General features: G+C 41.3%; 1 protein-coding gene across 4 annotated transcripts in view; it reads left to right on the top strand.

Annotated features, from left to right (window-relative positions):
- The first annotated feature begins 10,013 nt into the window (after nt 1–10,013).
- Nucleotides 10,014–21,087, top strand: part of LOC138742615 (multiple epidermal growth factor-like domains protein 6) — a 221,777-nt gene continuing 210,703 nt past the window's right edge. For all 4 annotated transcript variants that reach the window (XM_069897268.1, XM_069897267.1, XM_069897270.1 and 1 more), the window contains exon 1: nt 10,014–10,212. In XM_069897268.1, coding sequence (XP_069753369.1) covers nt 10,133–10,212 — 80 coding nt within the window. In that variant the 5' untranslated portion in view covers nt 10,014–10,132. The remainder of the gene's footprint in view (nt 10,213–21,087) is intronic.

Consider the following 21,087-nt stretch of genomic DNA (forward strand, 5'->3'; position numbering starts at 1 on the left):
TCCATCACTTTTTCTACATGGTTCCCCCATTTCTGGGCCATTTGGCTTCACAGGTGTTTGTGAGTACTCAGGTATGTTTAATTGCTTCATTGATGCACGTATAAGAGAGCTTGGCTTGCTTCTAAGCTCTGATCACCTTGGAGTCTGTAGTTGCCATTTTTCAACATGAAGACTAGAGTTGTGCCAGGGAAAGTCAAAGAAGCCATTATGAGAATAAAACAGTATTAGATGTCACCCAAACTTTAAGATCATCAAAATCAACAGGTTGGAACACAATTAAGAAGAAAGAGCATACTGGTGAGCTCAGTAATCACCAAGGGGCTAATATTCCAAGGAAAACCCCCATTGCTGATGACAGAAGAATTCTTATCGTAATGAAGAAAATTCACCAAACGTACGATCAACAGATCAGAAATACTCTTTAGCGGGCAGGTGTGGCTAATGTCTGCAGACTTCATGAACAGAAATACATAGGCCACACTGCAAGGTGCAAACCAATGGCAAAGCTGGTATGCTTTGGATCTTGGGCAGTTCCTTTACGCCTCCACACTTCACTTTTGCCATCACTCTAATGCAGGTTAATCTTGCTCTCATCTGTCCACAAGTCCTTTTCCTGAATTCTGCAGGCTCTTTTAAATACTTCTTGGCAAACTGTAATCTGGCCATCCTTTCTGTGGCTAACTAGTGGTTTGCACCTTGCAGCGTAGCCTCTGTATTTCTGTTCATGAAGCTTTTCCAAGGGTTTAATTGCATTTAAAACCAATAGATCTTAAATATTCCAAACCCACTAGATCATTAGTCATAGCCGTTTTGGACTTCCTCCAGATCTCCTGTTTAATATTCTTTATGTTTCCCTTTTCCTTCAGATTTTTTCTTCTTGCCCTCCTTTCTTCCCCCCTCCAGTGTAGGTGGGAAACCAAATTTAACATAACAGCACAAGTATCTATCAAGGCTCCCGCTTTGACTGGTATGAGTGAATATTCATTTGCCCTTTGATTATCAATTTCCTTTTGTTTAGAAGGAGCTGACGTCTGCACTGTGTTTTCTTCAGACCACCCAGCTGAAACCAGAGACTCACAGTGAGATTATAGTGGGATTTTTAAAGGGGGCACACAATAACTGTGGTGTGAGGTGAAATAGTAATTTTTCTCCAGCGTATTGTTCTTAAAAGGCACAGTCAGTGCCTGACTGGGATTCTTTTCTCGAGTAAACGGTGCAATCAAGGATAAAAAAATAAATCGAGGAGATTTTTTTTTCTTCATACACTTATTCCCACTCTTCATCACCTTCATGCTGACCATGTGGACAACCCATGTAGGTCTGTGAGTGACACATACTTCCAGCATGACATTGCTAGAGGCACTTGTTATACTTCGTGATCAATTTTATAATCCAATTTCAAACATGTTGGACTAGGTATTGCTTTTAGTTTCTTTACTTTCCTGATTTGAATGATGATAAAATAATAAACAGTGTTTTAATCTCCTTGACATGATTTTGCACGCAGTGGAATTTTATCAGTTGTCTTGGTAGAATATACAGTTGTATAGAATATATAGTCTCAGTAGAATATATATTCTCAGTAGAATATATAGTTGTATAGAATATATAGTCTTGGTAGAATATACAGTTGTATAGAATATATAGTCTTGGTAGAATATACAGTTGTATAGAATGTATAGTTTCAGTAGAATATATTAGTTGTATAGAATATATTAGTTGTATAGAATATATAGTCTCAGTAGAATATATAGTTGTATAGAATATATAGTCTTGGTAGAATATATTAGTTGTATAGAATATATAGTCTCAGTAGAATATATAGTTGTATAGAATATATAGTCTCGGTAGAATATATAGTTGTATAGAATATATAGTCTTGGTAGAATATATAGTTGTATAGAATATATAGTCTTGGTAGAATATATTAGTTGTCTCGGTAGAATATATTGATTATTGGCAGTCTTTGTTCCTGAATCTTAATGCGATACAATGTCAAAATGGATTTCCTTTTTGATTTGGGTTAAATCAGAATATGAACTCATTGCCCCATGGGAACCCTTGTATGAGCACTGGAGTCCAGTACATGCATGCTTCTGAGAAAGGATTTGTGGTGTCCTTTCATCAACTAGGAGATTTTTGCAATTTGAGGTTCGTAATCAGTAAACACCAGGATAAAGTGGTGTCAGTTTGATTTTATCTTGTTTGTGTATGTATGTAAATTGAAAGTGTTTTTTTGTGGTTAGATGGAGATGAAGAGGGTATTCCTACTGATGTCCGAACATTTGATTTTTGATCATATCCAGAAACACACAGAGACCAGAAAATGAATGATCACCCTCTCATTCAATTGTCAGTAATCAACAAATCGATAGAAGGAGTAATCGACAAAGCCCTCAAATAACATGTATCAGTACAAATGCTCAGTTTGAAATTTACATAGAGTCCAGATCTCATTATAGACTGTCTAAATATGTGCAAAAGAGTGGAAAAAAAAAGAATGTGGCACCTTGGAACTTTACCAAAATTGAATTAGCTGGGAAATACAGAAAAAAAAACCTTGTGTTGATTGAGGTAATACTTAGTGGTGACAAGCACAGTATGTTGGATAACCTGTAGCCAGTGACTCACCTCCTGCACACCCCCCCCCCCCCCACCATTCCACAATGTATGTACAAGGCACAAGTGAAGCAGAGTGAATATTTACCTGATGTAGTTCCAACACTGCTCATGAAGCTCATCACTATTCACGGCACAGCGGCCTGCTTGATTGGTGTGGAATCCATGACACAAAGGATTCACTTCCTCCACTAAATCACACAGTTGTTACAATTTACAATCTGTACTACTTTCCAAAACCGAAACCTCCATCTAGATGCACAAGGATTGTCACCTTATTGACACATAAACCACCGCTTGTTTCCTTCCAAGGTACGCACACTTTAAGTAGTTGGAAATGTAGATGGCAATTACTTCTGTGAAAGTATGGTCTTTCAAAGCTGATTTGTCTTCTGAGTTTTATTGCTTTAAAATGTTGTCCAATTTATGTTGCTCATAAAATACGGCATTTCCAATATTTTCCAATTTGAACCATATTCAACTAAAAACTATATTTTAACATCTGTTTTTGTGGAGTCAAAAAGCTGCCTGTCGATCACAGTTAAAATGTGGAAAGCACCAGTAATAAATAGGGGTTAATTGTTAAAGTAATCAGTTTTACAGTGCTTTTTGATTGAACCACCAGATAAAGAGTAGAACAGATGTAGTGAAACAACATAAATCTGTGACATCCTTTCTTAGCACATTTTGTCATTCCAAAATGTAGGAATGTGTAGAGGCAGAAAGTACCATTGCTGTTACACTGGCAATACACCAAGCAGGAAAAATACTTCCTTTCTACCTTCAATCGGGCTATTTTTGTCAGAGGTATCTGTATATTCGCCACCTGCGGACTATGTGAAGAATTTTAACTGAAGCTTCACCTACCCCCCCCTCTCTCTCTCTCTCTCTCTCTCTCTCTGAGTTCATGCCCATTCTAAAGTGAAGGTAAAAGTTCAATTATTGTCATGTAACGCTACATTTAGAATGTTAACAAACATGAAATTCTCTAACTTTGTCTATCATAAGAAAGGCAGAGAGTCGCCACTTTGTCCAGTGCCCCTCCCAGAAATGAAGTCCCAGCAAGGGGTTTACAAGACCAGTGCTCTAACCACTGAGCTATTGGAGCTTCAGTATTTGCCCCTTTGCCCAGAGAACAATTGATGAGCAATTTTAATGGTGATTATTGTTTTTGAAAAGTCAAGTGAATACAATTTACTTTATAAAAATCTCGTAAAGTTGGTTCAGCATGGCAATGATATGGGATTTAAAAAAAACTTTAGTAGCCTCATGTGATTGATGCAATGACTAGACCAGCCTGAAAAAGTATAGCAGCAGTATGGTCATAAAGTTTCAGAGCTATGCAGCACAGAAACAGGGCCTGCTGTTGCCTCAAGTGAAAACACAATGCAGGAGAAACTCAGCAGGTCATACAGTGTCATTTATATTTCAAATGTAAAAATACATAATGGATGTTTTGGGCTTGAGCTGATACCTTTGCTATATAAAGAACACTGCCTGATCTGGTGAGTTTCTCCAGCATTGTGTTTTTACTTCAGCCGCGGTATCTACAGATTTTTGTGCTTTATTTCCTGCTGCGGCCTCGTGGGACCAGGCTCAGTTCTTGCGTTTACTGCTTAAAGATTGTACATTCTCCCTTTTGATACCCAGATTCCTTCTGGGTACTCCACTTTCTTCCCCCGTGTTCAAAGATGTGCAGGCTGGTAGGTTCATTGACCCTAGTATGTAGGTGACTCTTAGAATTAGCAGGGAGTTGATTAATATGTTGGATCTTTCTTTGGCTTGGCTTCGCGGACGAAGATTTATGGAGGGGGATAGCCTTAGCTTAAATGGATTCCTAATAGTTGTACAGACTTAATGGGCTGAAGACATAGTTCTGTGTTTTTATGGCTCCAATTTGGGGAATAAATCTGTGACATTGAGAACCACATGGAGATAGAGTTACAAAATGAAAACCAAAGAACAGCACAAAAACAGGCCATCCAAAGCAACAAATTTGATTCTGGTGTTAAAGTTTCATGTCAATCTTTTCTCAGTCCTTTTTACCCCACCTCACTTATTTCCATCAAGTAAAATAGGATCCAAGAAAAACTGCCAAGATGGGTTGAGGAAAGTTGCATCACACAAAGGTATTTTCAGTTCCTCAATTGATCCAAGAGATTTTTGAACTAAAACGCAAACCTAACGCCGGTGGCTCGTTTTAAGTCCTTGTGTAGGGTCTTGACACAAAAATGTTGATCATCTCACACCCCTCTGTCTCTACAAGTGCTGCCTATCTACCACCAGTTTGTTTTTTGCTCATTTCAAGTGCTTTCCAGTTGAAGCCACACCACTGCGCATTCCCTGAAGCCAACCTTTCTTACTGCTTTTAAGAATTTATCTATTTCCTTTAGAAAGTTACCATTGATTTCACTTCACTACAGCTCTTGCATTGCCTTCAAAATCATAATGACCTGTGGAGGCTACTAATTATATAGCTATCAATTACATAACATTTCATTACATATCCATCATCTGAATTATACATTGAATAAAACTTTCTGTGCATTTTTAAAATTATTTTACCCTGAGAGACTGCAACTATGCAATTTTATTTGAAAGGGGAAAAATTAAAGATTTAAGTCTAAAATATGCATGTTATTTTGCAAGTTTTTGTTAGCAGCTGTTATTTTGGTTTACATTATTCACATGGGGTTTCTATTGTTTCATGATGTTGGATCTATAACATAAACCCTAATGGTATTCTCAAAGACATTTTTTTAAAGTGCAAGGCAGACAAAAACGGGAACAATTTTTTAACTTGTGCTTAATTGGATAATGTGACATTAACACAGACCTGCAGCTGTTACCCTAAGTAAACTGTGCCTTGATGAACATTGCTATACATAGATGTGCTGGGGAAATTCAGCTGGTCACACAGCATCCATAGAAAGCAAAGGGTAGCCAATGTTTCAGGCCTGGCCATTCGTCTGCTATAACCAAAAACAGGTAGGCACCTGAATAAAAAGGCGTGGTCTCCACAAAGGGTCCCCTCCTGAACTGTTGACTCCATCTTTTATTTGTCTTTTATCTTTATGTTTGTTCTACAACATGGAAATGGGCCCATCTGCCCACCTTGACTGTTCTGACTGATTGAGTTCCATTTGGCCATGTTCGGCCCATATCCCCCTACACCTATCCCATCCACATACCTGTCTGAATGTTTTTGTTTTAGTTTAACAATTTTTCTACTTCCTCTGGCAGCTCATTCCATTCCACCCACCATTCTCCAGGTGAAAAAGGTGCCTCTTAGCTCCCTTGTAAATATTTCTCCTCTCATTTAAATCTATGCCCGGCAGTTTTAGATACACCCTGTGATAGTATAGATTCTATCATCAATGTGTATATGTACAGATGGTAGTGTAGGATGAAAGACCCCAACAATGAAGACGCTGTTTACATCCGGTACCGCACGGATGGCAGTCTCTTCAATCTGAGGCGCCTGCAAGCTCACACCAAGACACAAGAGAAACTTGTCCGTGAACTACTCTTTGCAGACGATGCCGCCTTAGTTGCCCATTCAGAGCCAGCTCTTCAGCGCTTGACGTCCTGCTTTGCGGAAACTGCCAAAATGTTTGGCCTGGAAGTCAGCCTGAAGAAAACTGAGGTCCTCCATCAGCCAGCTCCCCACCATGACTACCAGCCCCCCCACATCTCCATCGGGCACACAAAACTCAAAACGGTCAACCAGTTTACCTATCTCGGCTGCACCATTTCATCAGATGCAAGGATCGACAATGAGATAGACAACAGACTCGCCAAGGCAAATAGCGCCTTTGGAAGACTACACAAAAGAGTCTGGAAAAACAACCAACTGAAAAACCTCACAAAGATAAGCGTATACAGAGCCGTTGTCATACCCACACTCCTGTTCGGCTCCGAATCATGGGTCCTCTACCGGCACCACCTACGGCTCCTAGAACGCTTCCACCAGCGTTGTCTCCGCTCCATCCTCAACATCCATTGGAGCGCTTACATCCCTAACGTCGAAGTACTCGAGATGGCAGAGGTCGACAGCATCGAGTCCATGCTGCTGAAGATCCAGCTGCGCTGGATGGGTCACGTCTCCAGAATGGAGGACCATCGCCTTCCCAAGATCGTGTTATATGGCGAGCTCTCCACTGGCCACCGTGACAGAGGTGCACCAAAGAAAAGGTACAAGGACTGCCTAAAGAAATCTCTTGGTGCCTGCCACATTGACCACCGCCAGTGGGCTGATAACGCCTCAAACCGTGCATCTTGGCGCCTCACAGTTTGGCGGGCAGCAACCTCCTTTGAAGAAGACCGCAGAGCCCACCTCACTGACAAAAGGCAAAGGAGGAAAAACCCAACACCCAAGCCCAACCAACCAATTTTCCCCTGCAACCGCTGCAATCGTGTCTACCTGTCCCGCATCGGACTTGTCAGCCACAAACGAGCCTGCAGCTGACGTGGACTTTTTACCCCCTCCATAAATCTTCGTCCGCGAAGCCAAGCCAAAGAAGAAAGAAAAAGAAGAGAAGAGTGTAGGATGACTGTGATTGGCTGAGAGTGTAGCCACACCTACTGGCAGGTCTTAAAGGATTGCTCCCAGCCAGACCAGGTCATTCTGGACTGGTCGACCTTCTTGTGATATGCTCCAGTCTTTTAGTTAATAAAAGCCTTGGTTTGGATCAACAAGTCTTTGGTTCTTTCGACGCGCATTACACACCCATAACAGGAGAGGGGACCACAGCTGTTGTGCAGTGGTGCAAAGAGTAGATCGGTTCAACTTCTTCACAATAAACATCTCCAATGACTTGACCTGGGACAAGCACGTTGATGGAGCGTTGGTGATCATGATCACCTGTGCCATGAGTTTTTCAGCATGTCCTCAAACCCCTCAACAATTTCTACAGGTGCACCAATCAGAAGCATACTTGCTGGATGCATCACAGTGGGAGCAGCTCTGCTAAATTTGGAAGAAGCAACAAAAGGCAGTGGAATACAGTTTGGAACACAAGGCAAACATTTGTCACCTCCATTGGTTCCATCCGCATCTCCAGCTGCTTAGGTCTAATTTACCCACCAGAAATCTTTGGTGTGTGGGAGGAAAGCAGCCTATCCAGAGGAAACACAAATAGTCACTGGGAGGATATGAAAACTTCATCGCGACAAGACCAGAGGTCAGGGTTGAAACAGAGTGGTCAGAGCTGTAATAGCTGGGTCACATCGCAGTCAATGTTGGGAGGTTTAGAGTTGAGATGAAGATCGCACGGACTAAAAGGGTAGGAGAGGCAAAAAATCTCAGCTCTTTTAAAATGTTGCTGGAAGTACAACTGAAAACCTTTGACATGCAGAGCTATGGATTTGGTGGGGTCAGAAATGTTCATTTTCATTGGCATGGTTGAAATGAACTGAAAGGTTTCTCTGTGCTGCAATGTTTAAGTAAGTGTACGGTCAACCCTGGGATCTTCTCGACTCCTTGTGTGCTGAGAATCTTTTTGTTTTTCTCACACAAAGAGTCAAGAAGATCCCAGAGATGACCAGAATTCATTTGCCGAACACATTTGCAAAGATAATTTCATGCTTCGGAAAAGTAACGTGCATTTTTGAGTTTACATTAGATCGTAAGAAATAGGAGCAGGAGGAGGCCCTCCAGCTTGTTGAACCTGCTCTGCCACTCTGATCTGACGACAGACTCATCTCCACCTACCTGCCTTTCCCCCCCATATCCCTTAATGCCCTTACTATGTAAAAATCGATGGAACCTTGACTTGCGTATTCTGAGATCACGTTCGCTGCTTGAGTGGGCAAAGCAGTTGCTCCTCATCTCTGTCCTAAATCTACTCCCCTGAATCTGGGGGCTGCGGCCCTTCATTCTGATCTCCACCCATCAATGGCAACAACCTACCAAACGCGATCCTCATCTCTGCCCTAAATCTACTCCCCTGAATCTGGGGGCTGCGGCCCTTCATTCTGATCTCCACCCATCAATGGCAACAACCTACCAAACGCGATCCTCATCTCTGCCCTAAATCTACTCCCCTGAATCTGGGGGCTGCGGCCCTTCATTCTGATCTCCACCCATCAATGGCAACAACCTACCAACCACAATCCTCATCTCTGCCCTAAATCTACTCCCCTGAATCTGGGGGCTGCGGCCCTTCATTCTGATCTCCACCCATCAATGGCAACAACCTACCAAACGCGATCCTCATCTCTGCCCTAAATCTACTCCCCTGAATCTGGGGGCTGCGGCCCTTCATTCTGATCTCCACCCATCAATGGCAACAACCTACCAAACGCGATCCTCATCTCTGCCCTAAATCTACTCCCCTGAATCTGGGGGCTGCGGCCCTTCATTCTGATCTCCACCCATCAATGGCAACAACCTACCAACCACGATCCTCATCTCTGCCCTAAATCTACTCCCCTGAATCGGGGGGCTGCGGCCCTCCATTCTGATCTCCACCCAACAATGGCAACAACCTACCAACCACGATCCTCATCTCTGCCCTAAATTTACTCCCCTGAATCAGGGGGGGCTGCGGCCCTCCATTCTGATCTCCACCCATCAATGGCAACAACCTACCAACCACGATCCTCATCTCTGCCCTAAATCTACTCCCCTGAATCTGGGGGCTGCGGCCCTTCATTCTGATCTCCACCCATCAATGGCAACAACCTACCAACCACGTCTTTCATAATGTAATGTTTCTTTAAGATCCTCTCATTCTTCCTGGTCCCAGTGAAGAAACTCCATGATGCAAACATTTCATACACAACCATCTCCCCCAGATGGCATTTGTTGTCCATTAATATTTGCTAAAAACAAGCCGGTGCCAAACAGTCATGTACAGAGTAAACGGTGATCGCATCAAGCGCCCGGTGGAGTCTCAGTACAACACGCCTTGCTCTGGATACATGGAGACCAGACATCAGTGCAGCCAGCACTGGGGTCACATCGCTCAGTGCAGTGAAACTCGCGCTCTCGGAACTGGGTTAAGACACACAGATGAGATGTTGTCAAGCCGGAAAGACCCCGCCGAGTATGTGTGCAGTAACTATGGCTCCTGAGGGTCACATGCTGGAGGAGAGGTGGGAGGGGGTTCCTTGCGGAAGTGGGGTTGGAGTTCTGAACTAGTGCTCGGTCACAGGGGGACCTGGCAGCCGCTGATCCTGAGAGTTGCACTGGAACCGCGCAGTAACAAAGAGGAGCCGGCTTCAACGCCGCATTATCTGTTGCGAGAGGGGAGGGGAACGATCCCCAAAGCCCCCTAAAAACAACTGCCCAGTGCCGTGCAACATCCTTCTCAGGCTTTGGGGCTGGGGCTGGGGCTGGGGCTGGGGCTGGGGAGGGGGGGGGGGGCATTTGGAGTAAGTTCCCATGAGAAGTGGGGAAACCTTCTGGCCACAAGAGCGCACCTCCCCGAGCGGACCAGGGTCGGCGAGCGGCGTCTCCAAAGCTCCCCAGCGTCCAATCTTTACCCTGGGAGGCTGGAGCCGGGCAGGGATGGATTCAAAAGTTGTGCTGCTCTGCTTTTATTTCTTGGCGATGGAACTGGGGCTTCCCATGGAACTTCAACCTGACATGTAAGTGGGATTGTGTAAGGACCCGATGCTGGGCAAACTCAGCGGGGCAAACAGTGTACTTTCTGTAGCTACAGCACCAAGGTTCAGCCCGAAATGGGGTGGGGGGGGGGGGGGGTCCCCTATCAGTTTACGTAATGAGCAGCGGAGAGACTTGTTCATTTTGAACATTAGGTCTGATGAACTTGCGAGTGGACGAACTTGGGGTTCGAGGCTTAAAGTTTGCGCGTTGGGTCGAGTGGTGAGGTGGTCCTTGCACGCCGGGCAATTATCCAGAGAGCTTGTGTCCAAAGTGAAACCTCTCAACTGTTGACTTCTGATCAGAGATCATTTCTTCTTCCCTGAGTGGTTTTCGGGGACAGGACATTGAACGTTGAGCGATGTTGGAAATAGTGCAGGGCGCAAGGGAAGGGGTGGTGGTGGTGTGGGGGGTGTCCCAGTTGTATCTATTTCACCTTGTTACACCCGCCCTGATTGGAAGATGTGATCGGTGTATCGAGAGTTCAATGCTCTTCAGAAACGTACTTTCTATTTTACAAATGGACCAAACTTGGCTGCGAGAATCACAGGGATTTGCGAAGAGTTGAAATCATATATGGAATTCTGTTGGAGCAAGGTGGCATTTTGTAGGGAAGAGCATTTTAGATTCAAAGACCTTAGCAATTTCTCTCGAGTAAGGAGAAATGTTCTTTGATGAATGATGCACCGGGTTCTGAAATGTGGCACCTGTAATCATTTCCACAGGGCTTTAGGGGAAAAAAAAGTCATTTAAGGAGATATTAATTAGTTTATTACATTGCTAAAGATATTGACTTTTGTGACCTTCTCCCATCCAAAGTGCCAGAGTCATGATCTGAACCACAGGAAAGCAGCAGGGAGAGATTTTCCAAGAGGTTACAGAAAAGTTGAAGGAAAAGCAGTGGATGTGGTTGACATGGGCTCTTTTTTTCCCCCCAAAAAACTTTGACAAGTGTGAAATGTTGCACTGTTGACAAACCAGGGGAGGAACTACACAGTGATAGCTAGGGCGCTGTAGAGTGTGATAGAACAGAGGGATCTGGGAATACAGACATAACTTCTAGAACATGGCATCATGGGTAGTGCATTGGGCTTTCATTTCCCAAATTGTTGCATGCACTAAGATACAGTGGAAACCACTTTGCTTTACTTGCTACCCAGGCAAGTCGACCTTCCCATTGCATGGCAGATACTGCAAGAATGAAAGCATAAAGAGTTTTTTTTTGGCACATTGACCTTCGTATATTAAAGTGTTGGGATCCCTTTTGGGAAAGATGTGTCTTGTACAAAAATTACAGGTTGTACCTGAACTTTAGAGGAACCAATATCCTCCTGGCTAGGTTTGCTACAGCTATTATGGAGAGTTTAAAGTAGCTAAGCAGGTGGATGTGAACTCGGGTGTGAGGTCAGATGATGGAGCCCCTGGCAAATAGGGAAATGCAATGCGTGGGAAGGACAGGTTGTGGATCAGTTGAAATGGACTTACTTTTATGCTAAAAGTATAAAGAATAAGGATGATTAAAATAGAGCACTGAATTATGATGTGACCATTGATGGGATTGGCTGATGTATGTTCCAGGGTTTGGATGCTTCAAAGGGATAGGGAGGAAGATAAAGAGGTGGGGGAGTGGAGTGGTATTGCTAATCTCGCTAACATGGTTGCAGAAAGGGAGGATGTTGTGGAGGGATTGGCTACTGAGTCTGTGTGGGTGGAAGTCAGAAAAAGAAAGGGAATGATCACTCTTTTGAGTGTAGGCAATAGGCCCCCAAATAGCCTTTGGGCCACTGAGATAAATCGACACATTTGGAAAGGTGTAAAAAATAACAGGGTTTTTGTGATGGGAGATTTTAACCTCTGTAAATTTGACTAGCACCTCCTTCATGCAAAAGGTTCAGATGGGGCACAATGTGATAGAGAAAGATTCCTGATGTATCTTGTTAGCAAGCCAACTGGAGGAGAGGCCATATGATATCTAGTATTGGGTAATGAACCTGGTCAAGTAATAAACCTCTCAGTGGATGAGCATTTCATTGACACCTTTAGGTGTAGACATGGGTAGGAGTGGATAAAATGGGAATGTGTTTAATTGGGAAGCTCTAATTATGATGGGAAAAGGCAGGAATTAGGGATAATAAACTGGGAACAAATGTTCTCAGGGAAATACACAGTAGAAATATGGAGGAAGTTTGGGGACCACTTGCAATGGGTCCTAAATAGGTTTGGCCAACAGGGATGGAAAAGATGGTAGATTAAAGGATCCAAGGTTGACAAGAGAGATGAGGCAGTTAGTCAAGAGGGAACAGGAAGTATACACAAGTTTAGGAAGCAAAGTCAGGAAGGATGTGAGAATTATATGGCATCCAAGAAGGACTTGGGAGAGCTGGAAGGGGGAATGAGGAAGTCTTGGCAAGTTGGATTAAGGAAAATCATGAAGGAGTTTAACGCATACATGAAGATCTTGGGTCTGCTAGGGGATAAAAGGAGAAGTATTGCCTGGAGATAGGGGAGGTCCTAAATGCATACTTTGCTTTAGATGAACACAAAGTAGAACAGGGTAAAGTGCCAGAACATGGTTAGCACAACACTCTTATAGTGCTAGCCACCTTGGTTAGTATCCGGCGATGTCTATAAAGAGTATGTACATTATTTTCATGATCTGAATGGGTAATCTGGTTTCCTCCTACCCTCAAAAATGTATGGGGTTACTGGGTTAATTGGGTGAAATAGGCTTCTGCCATGTTGTATCATTAAAATTTAAAATAAAATAAAATGTGGAGGTCAAGAAAGAAGTAGTGTTGAATCTTCATTGAAACATTCGAATAGATGTCCTGAGACTGGATGCTTCTATACCCTAGATTACTGCAGGAAACGTAGGATGATTTTGCCAGGATGTTGGCAATAATCATTGGATCTTCCTTGGCCACAGGAGAGAGGATTGGAGAATGGCAGATGTAGTCCCCTTGTTTAAGAAAGGTAATAGGGAGAATCCTTGGATTTGTAGACCCGAGAGTCTTGCATCAGTGGTTTGCAAAATATTGGAGAGGATTCTTGGGGACAGGATATAGGAGCATTTGGAGAAGCATGGTCTTCTCATGGCTTTGCAGGTGGCAGGTCATGTCTCATCGATCCAACTGAGTTTTTTGAGAATGTGACAGAAGAAATAGATGAAGGTAGGGTGATGGATGAGATGTATATGGATTTTAATAAGGTATTTGACAAGGGCCTCAATGGTAGGTTCATTCAGAAAGTCATGAGGCATGGGATCCAAAGAACCTTGGCAGCATGGATTTGGAATTGGCTTGCCCAATGAAAACAGAAGGTAGTAGTAGAGGAATCTTATTCTAATTGGAGATCAGTGACTAGTGGTGTTGCATGGGATTCTGTTCTGGGATCCCTACTCTTGGATTTTTCTAAATCAATTAAAGAAGTGGAAGGATGGATCAGTAATTTTACAGATGACATGAAGGTTGGAGGTGTTGTGGATAGTGTAGTTGGTTGGACTCTGTTTTGATTATAGTAATGTTTGAGCCTGCACAGCCTTCTGGGGTGGAAAATTCCAAAGATTTATCACCCTTTAAATGAAGAAATTTCTTTCCATTTCAGTGTTACTTGGCCTACTCTGTACTTTGAAATATGAACTCCCCACCTCCTAACATGTTGTAGACTTGTTAGCCAACGGTAACATTCCTCTCCATATCAATCCTAGTGAGCCCTCAAATAGCCATATTGGCTTGAGGGACTGAATGCCCTGTGCCTTTCATGTCAACCTTCTATAGGAGCTATTTTGAGAGCATTCTGGCTGGCTGCATCACTCTGGTATGGTTGCTCAGAGAAATCAATCGGAGGTTGATTCTTAGGACTGTAAAAGTGGCAGAGAGTCTGTCTCCCTTCCCCACCCACCCCAACCCTGCAACACTCCCCCCCCCTCACCCCTTGACGTGATGTACTGAGATTGTTGTCTGATGAGGGCGTGCAAAATTGTTGAGGACCCCTTCCACCCCGTGCACAGCGTCTTTCAGCTACTCCCACTGGAAAAGAGATACAGGAATATGAGACCCATTTTCATTAGGCTGAGAAGCAGCCTCTTCCCATGGGCAGTGAGAATGCTGAATGACTAAAGGAACTGCTCACATTATCCATTTGAGACTTTCATATTCACATATTCACGAAAAAATATCTATCTATTTATCTATTTATATTTTGAATCCTTGTCCAACGCGTATTGTTTGTCTGTACAGGCAGACCCCTGATTTCGAACAGGTCTGTCCATAAGCCGAATTTGAATGTAAGGCGGAACAAGTACTTATGGTTCTTATTTAGCATTTGCAAAGTAACATTATAATTATGCATGATTTGTGGCACAACTGGGGAACAGTCTGTTCGTAATTACGAGTTATCGTAACCTGGGGAATGTCTGTATGTGTGTTATGTCCTGCTGTGTGTCTGCTTGTTTTGCACAGAGGACCAGAGAATGCTGTTTCATTGGGTTGTACTTGTGCAATCGGATAATGATAAACTTGACTTCAACACTTGAATAATCAATACATTTCTCCATGTAATTTTATTGGCAATATTCATGGTCAATACATTTATGAAGCCAAATATGGGGTTTTGAAGCAAATGGAAATTCAAAATTAAATGCAAGAAGCTGTTGAAATAGTTTCCAGTTTTTCTCCTTCTCTATATAAGTAATATCCCAAAAACTGGAAGGGGAGGTATAACTTGGGAGAACCATAATTGATTATCAAGAAAGTGTAACTGAGAAAACTGCTGGAGATATGGAGTAAAAAGTTTTCAGGTCCTGTGGGGCTTTGGCCTCGGGCCTTAAAAAGAAGGGGTTGATGCATTGGGCTTTCATTTCCCAAATTGTTTAACCTTCACATTGCATGGCAGATACGGCAAGAATGAAAATGTAGGATTCCCACTTAAAAGAGATTTGAGGCAACAATTTTTTTTCCTTTGGCGATTATGAATCATAAGGTGATTTAAGACAGTGATCAACACTGCAAAAGCAAAGGGATGAAATGTAACTGAGGATAAGTTGGAATGTGGAGGTAAAGTTAAAATTGGATCATTTTTAATATTAATAAATTGTACATCAGATTTGAAATGTCAGACTAATCCTTTTCCTAGTTTGTATGTTTATTTGAATTTAGCTGCAACAGGACAGCTTCTGTAAAAAAAAAACCCAACATATCCTCATAAAAACAAGAAATACAGTAACCTTCACAGAACTTCAATTTTAATTTTGTCATTTCAAAATTGTAAGATGCCTCGAACTTCTTATGAGTATTGACCAAGTAAAATTTGTCACTGAGGGGTTAGGAAGAAAACATTTCTACAGAGCATCTTAAAAAAGCAAATAAATTGCAATAAGTTGTAAAGATTCTCTCCTGGCTTTGTTCAGTGATTTTATTTTTTGCAACAAATGTCTGTTTAGTTCAATCCGTTTTGAATTACCTGCTTCTTTAACTGCTCAGGCATGGTCATGGTGCTGGGCAGTGGGAAGAGATAGCAGATTGACCCAATAATGATGACAGAGTAGGGATGTACTCACCAGCCAGAATGGTGTGAGATTTTGCTGCTCAAATCTATTTTAGTGATAGAAATATTGGATTTGTCAGGTGCTGTTGAAGACGCCTTGCTGAGTGGCTGCCGTGCATCCCCCAGTGGTGAGGGAGTGAACATTTAAGGTGGTGAGTGGAGTGTTGTTAAAGCAGGCAGTTTATCCTGGGTTATGTTAATTTTTCTATCTTGTTAGACTCTTAACTTATCAAGGCAATTGGAGAGGGTTCTTTCATGTATGTGAATTGGTGGAAAGGCATTGAGAAAGATGCTTGCTGAAGAATGCTTAGCAACAGGGTTTGCTCTTGTAACAAGTGTTTATGCGCGGGTCCACTTTAATTTCTTGTTAATCAGGACCACCTGAATATGGAGATGGCAGAGAGGAGGTTTGTGAACCGTGACGCTGCTGAATAGCAGAGGAATAGGACGAGACTCTCTCTTTGTGGATCATCATTCCATGGTTATCCTTTTATTACTCCAGGCATGAATGTTCAACTCTTATTGGCTGGAGAGAACATTGCTTTGTTACTTGAACTGAAAAAGTCTTTAATATTGATCCACAGAGGTTCTGATACCCTAAATGGATGGATAACCTGTTGAAAGAGGCCAGGTTTATTCTGAATCTATTTCATTTATGATGGTGGTAATATAGTTAACACAATGGCAGTTATTCTCCACGTAATACTGGCTGTCTCGACAGGGAAGAGAGAGGGGATGGGCTGATGTTACCGTCATAAGGTGTCAAGCCATTTTTCTTTTAAATTTCTGAGTATTTTGCTATGGGCTTAACTATTTCATTCCTCATATAATTGGAGTTTATGTTTTACCTTGGGATAAACAAGTCTTTTAATCTTTTGTTTTGGAATATGAGGCCTACTAACAGTTTGTTTTAGGTGACTGACATGTCCCACAGTCAATTGTACATGAGTGTTTTGTGAGTTCTGCACCCTGTGAGCTTGAGTCTCTTCATTAATAGTAATATATCTGAAAGCTTTCACACATTTTTGACCTTGGCTTCTATGCAGCTGCTCTGCTGGGTATTTTCTATCCTTGATCCGATGACGCACAACTCTTCACAGCTTCATACAGCTTCACTATTCCCAATGACTTGACTAATTTCCATTGGCATGTGCAGATTAAAGAATAAAATATCACTTCTGTAAATTTTAAATCATCTTGATCTTCATTGGAGTCTTGATCCTAGTTTTTTTTTACAGGATGTAGGCCTTTCTGGCCAGGACAATGTATATTGTCTGAAGATGAACAACTATGACTACAATTCACAATCATCTACTGTATTTCCTTTCAAGGGATGTCGTCATAACTTCCAATCAGTTACCACAGCGATTGCCCTTCATTTGTTGCAACTGTTTTGGGATATCCAAAACTTGTGGATGCAGTCATCTAAATGCAATTGTCGGTATACAAATGGAGATGCGTGTCCTTACTGGAACATGCACTTTCTTACAATTAGAAGGAGATGAAGTCCATGGCAGTCCACAAATCAAAGTCATTCCCCCTTTAATTTTTTTTTTCTTTACCTGTTCTCTCTACAATCCAACTCCCTCCAGATTCTGTGATTTACCTACACTGGGAGAAACTTGCATTGGCCGATCTGCATGTCAACCCACATATTTTCGGGAGAGAAAACAAGAATGCCCAGAAGAAATTAACTTTGTTATGGGGAGAACCTGTAAACTCCAGATGTGCATCCCTGCAGGTCAGGATTGGATCCAGGTTACTGGCACTGTGAGGCAATATTTCTACCAGCAGCACCACTGTGCCATCCCTCAATTGTCCCTAAAGTATGACCAGAAAAGCCCAAGCTAACAAAGTAGAACTGGGTTACTGACTGCAGAGAGTATTCTTGCTTTCAATCACTGTTCTCTGAAGAAGGAGCCTTCATTCAAAATCCAGTCTTTAACTGAGTTTCACCATTTGCATCTGTCACCCTCAATATGTTAGCACCTAGAGAAATTGAAATCTTGCAGAAGCAGTTGGTAGCTCTTGCATTTTTTAAATGCTAGCTAATGAGCTAAGGAGTGACGCACGAGACAGCTGCATTTATAAAAGATGAAAATTGAAGCTGGAGCACAAAGCAATGTCTAGTTGTTCCGATGACAGTGTATTTATGGCAGTTTTACTGTCAATGGTCTGGTGCTGCCTTTGGCTCCCACAACGTAGTCTGAACATTATGTCAGAGACTTTGGGCTCTTTTATTTTGCTTTTATTTGAAAGAATCTACATGGTCTGTTTGCGCACTGGCTGTGTGAATCCATGTGTCCGAAAGGGTTTGACGTTGTAGTGCTAACTGGAGTTGTAGTGTTACTGAACTTAACGTGCAGGCCACTTGCAGAATTCACAGCCAGGGTCACATGATGTCCACTGCCAAATTTTATAAAGGATTCCATGCAAACACTTTATCTGAGGTGAAGTTGTAGGAGTGAACTTGATAAAGCACGGAACGTTTGAGTTGCATGGATGCATTTATGAAGTAAAATGAATGAGGTAGAAAAGGATATGCTGAAGATTTGGTTGAGAAAGAGTGGGAGAAGATTCTTGTGGAGTATGTGTCTGTTAAGATGATCAAAGCTCAACGCTCTGATTCTGTTTTGTAATATCATGTAAATCCATGTTATAGCAATAATACCATATGTGATGGGATTCTCTAACCAAGGATTTGTGTCTACTGATCTTGATTAATACACCACATGACATGGTGTGTACAGTTTTTTTTAAAAAAAACAGCTGCCGAAATATTTAGAGCTAGGACTGTACATCTGCAAAATTGCTGTGGCAAAGAAATTGAATTTCAGAGTGAAATGAAAGATTTGTGCTTTTGATTTCCTCTGCTATAGCAAGGCCACCTGGTGCAGAGGGGATAGATGTAGTGAGCAATTATCAAATACTTTCCAATCATAGGAAGGAATGTAAATTATGGAGGGGCTGGTGTGGTGGATGACAGAATAACTAGAATAATAAATAATATATTCTCCGCAGTGTACCTCTTAGTGCCTCCGTTGGCATCTAGAATTGTTTAGAATAGTTCGGACTACAGGAAATAGATAATGTTAATTTCTCATTAATTGTGTACTTCCTTGACTAAAGGCATGAAGAACCTGAAGCCTTTTCAAGTTAAAACGATGAGAAAAGGAAACAAGAATAAAGTGTAGAGCCATCACCTTCATGTTGTTTCTATTCTATCATTTCGTATTTATAGGATGAATTTTGAAGTTACAAGAGCATTTAGTTACTGAGGAGAAATTAAAGTCTCTCTTCTGGGTCTACTAAGCTTGCTGCAGTCTATTGGCCCTTAAAAATATTTAGGTTATTGAATGATATCTTCAAAAGAGAGGCTATTAGCAAAGATGTTGCAATCAAGTCTTTGTATTTCGACAAGGGTGAAAAATCAAAGCCTGATTTGATCACAAAGTTATGACTCCAGTTGATCTTATTTGCATAAATGCAATAACTTGCAATGCTTTCGAATCCCACAACGTGGTCTCAATACATTTCCACAGGCATTTTGAAATGATTTTTTTTCATTTGCTGAAAGTGCATGGAAAGATTGTTCACGTCATCAATACAATGGATATAAGATTGTTGTGCCCAGGTCACCTTGATGTCATTGGTTAGGGTTATGTTTTACACTTGCAATTCTGCTCCATGTAAATTTAAGCACTTACCTGGTGATTAGAGATGGAGAGACATAAAACAACCAGTGTGGTCAGAAATATTTATTGCAGCAAAATGAGTACTTTCAGAAAACCACCTATGCCAGACAGTCCTCTCACATTTCCATCCTTATTACAAAGGTATTTACAAAGTTGAATTACTTGGCCCCTGAGGACATGATGCTTTATTTGGAAAGATTCTAATATTCCGAAGAGAAAACTAAAGGAGCATGTAGAGAGTGGGGCTTTATCTTGTGTGCCTTTCAGAACAACCCTTTTATTAAATATATATTTTCCACCAAATTATTGGTAGAAGTAGGAATAAACCCATGCATTTATCGGATCTTTCCAATGCAACTACTTTGGTAAAAGTATTGTCTGTCAGTTGAATAATGCAAAGTGATGGGCATCTGAAATACCACATGTTCTTTCTGCAGAAGCCATTAATGTGCAACAAAATTTTATGATGATTTACTTTGAGATTTTATGTAAAATTCAAGCTGCCTTTATTCCTCCATGCTCAACTTGTAGCAGAAAGGATCTGTTATGGTAAAAGTAAATAAATTAATAGGCAGTTCGGTAGACAAAAATTTGTTATGAATCTGGTTTTAGTTGAGGTGCTGCTTTGAATGAAAATTTTTTCCTTATTCACTTCGGTTATTAATAATTTCTTTTCTCCTCCATCTTGCCTTGATTGTGTGTCTCATAAATGGAGAGAAAAGGGTATCACTTCATTTTTTTAAATTATTTGTAGACAGCTGGGTTTTTTTTAACTTTTGAGCATTTGTCACATAAATTTAATCTCCCTAATTTCCATTCTTTTAGATATTTCCAAATTAGAGATTTTCTGAGAAACCAGGTTACTTCTTTTCCATTCTCTCACGATAGTAATTGTATTGGCGTTTTCTTTTAGGCTAAACATTGTCAAAGGGATTAATAGGATTCATTTATGGATTAATTTCTAAACTGTGTTGTGTTTCTATGAATAAAATTAAGAGTGCTCGGGAGAGTGACTTACAAACTATTCTTTCCAAGCATATATGGACCAAGTGTTTAAAATGGGTCCATTCCTCTACCATTTGTGCACGTCATTCACTTATTCAATTCAAGATAGTACATAGCTAATTTATCGTTGGATAAATGTGCTCTAAGATTTTCCTACCTTTATGTGATAGATGTCATAATGGGGTTGCTTCCTTATTTCATATGTTTTGGTCTTGTTTCGCATTAGATCATTATTGGAAGGACATTTTTAATGCACTTTCCCGTATATTCTCGGATAGTATTCAACCTCATCCCATTACAGCTTTTTTTGGTGTGGTGATAGAGAACAGTCAGTTATCTGTGTTGGATTGCCATATGATAGCTTTTGCCACTTTAATGGCTAGAAGATTTATTTTGCCAAGATGGAAGAACTCTATCCCTCCCAATTATGCTCAATGGATGACCCAAACCTTGAACTTTGAGAAGATTAGATGTAATGTTTCGAAAATTGAAATTAAGTTTGATAAAATGTGGCACACTTTTATGGAATATTTTAATGTTTAAGGAATAATACAGTAGTTTACTATTTTGTATGTAACATACAAAACATTTATAATCACTTCTTGAATGTACTTA

This window comes from Narcine bancroftii, chromosome 9 (genome assembly GCF_036971445.1).
Source record: "Narcine bancroftii isolate sNarBan1 chromosome 9, sNarBan1.hap1, whole genome shotgun sequence".
Lineage (NCBI taxonomy): Eukaryota > Metazoa > Chordata > Chondrichthyes > Torpediniformes > Narcinidae > Narcine > Narcine bancroftii.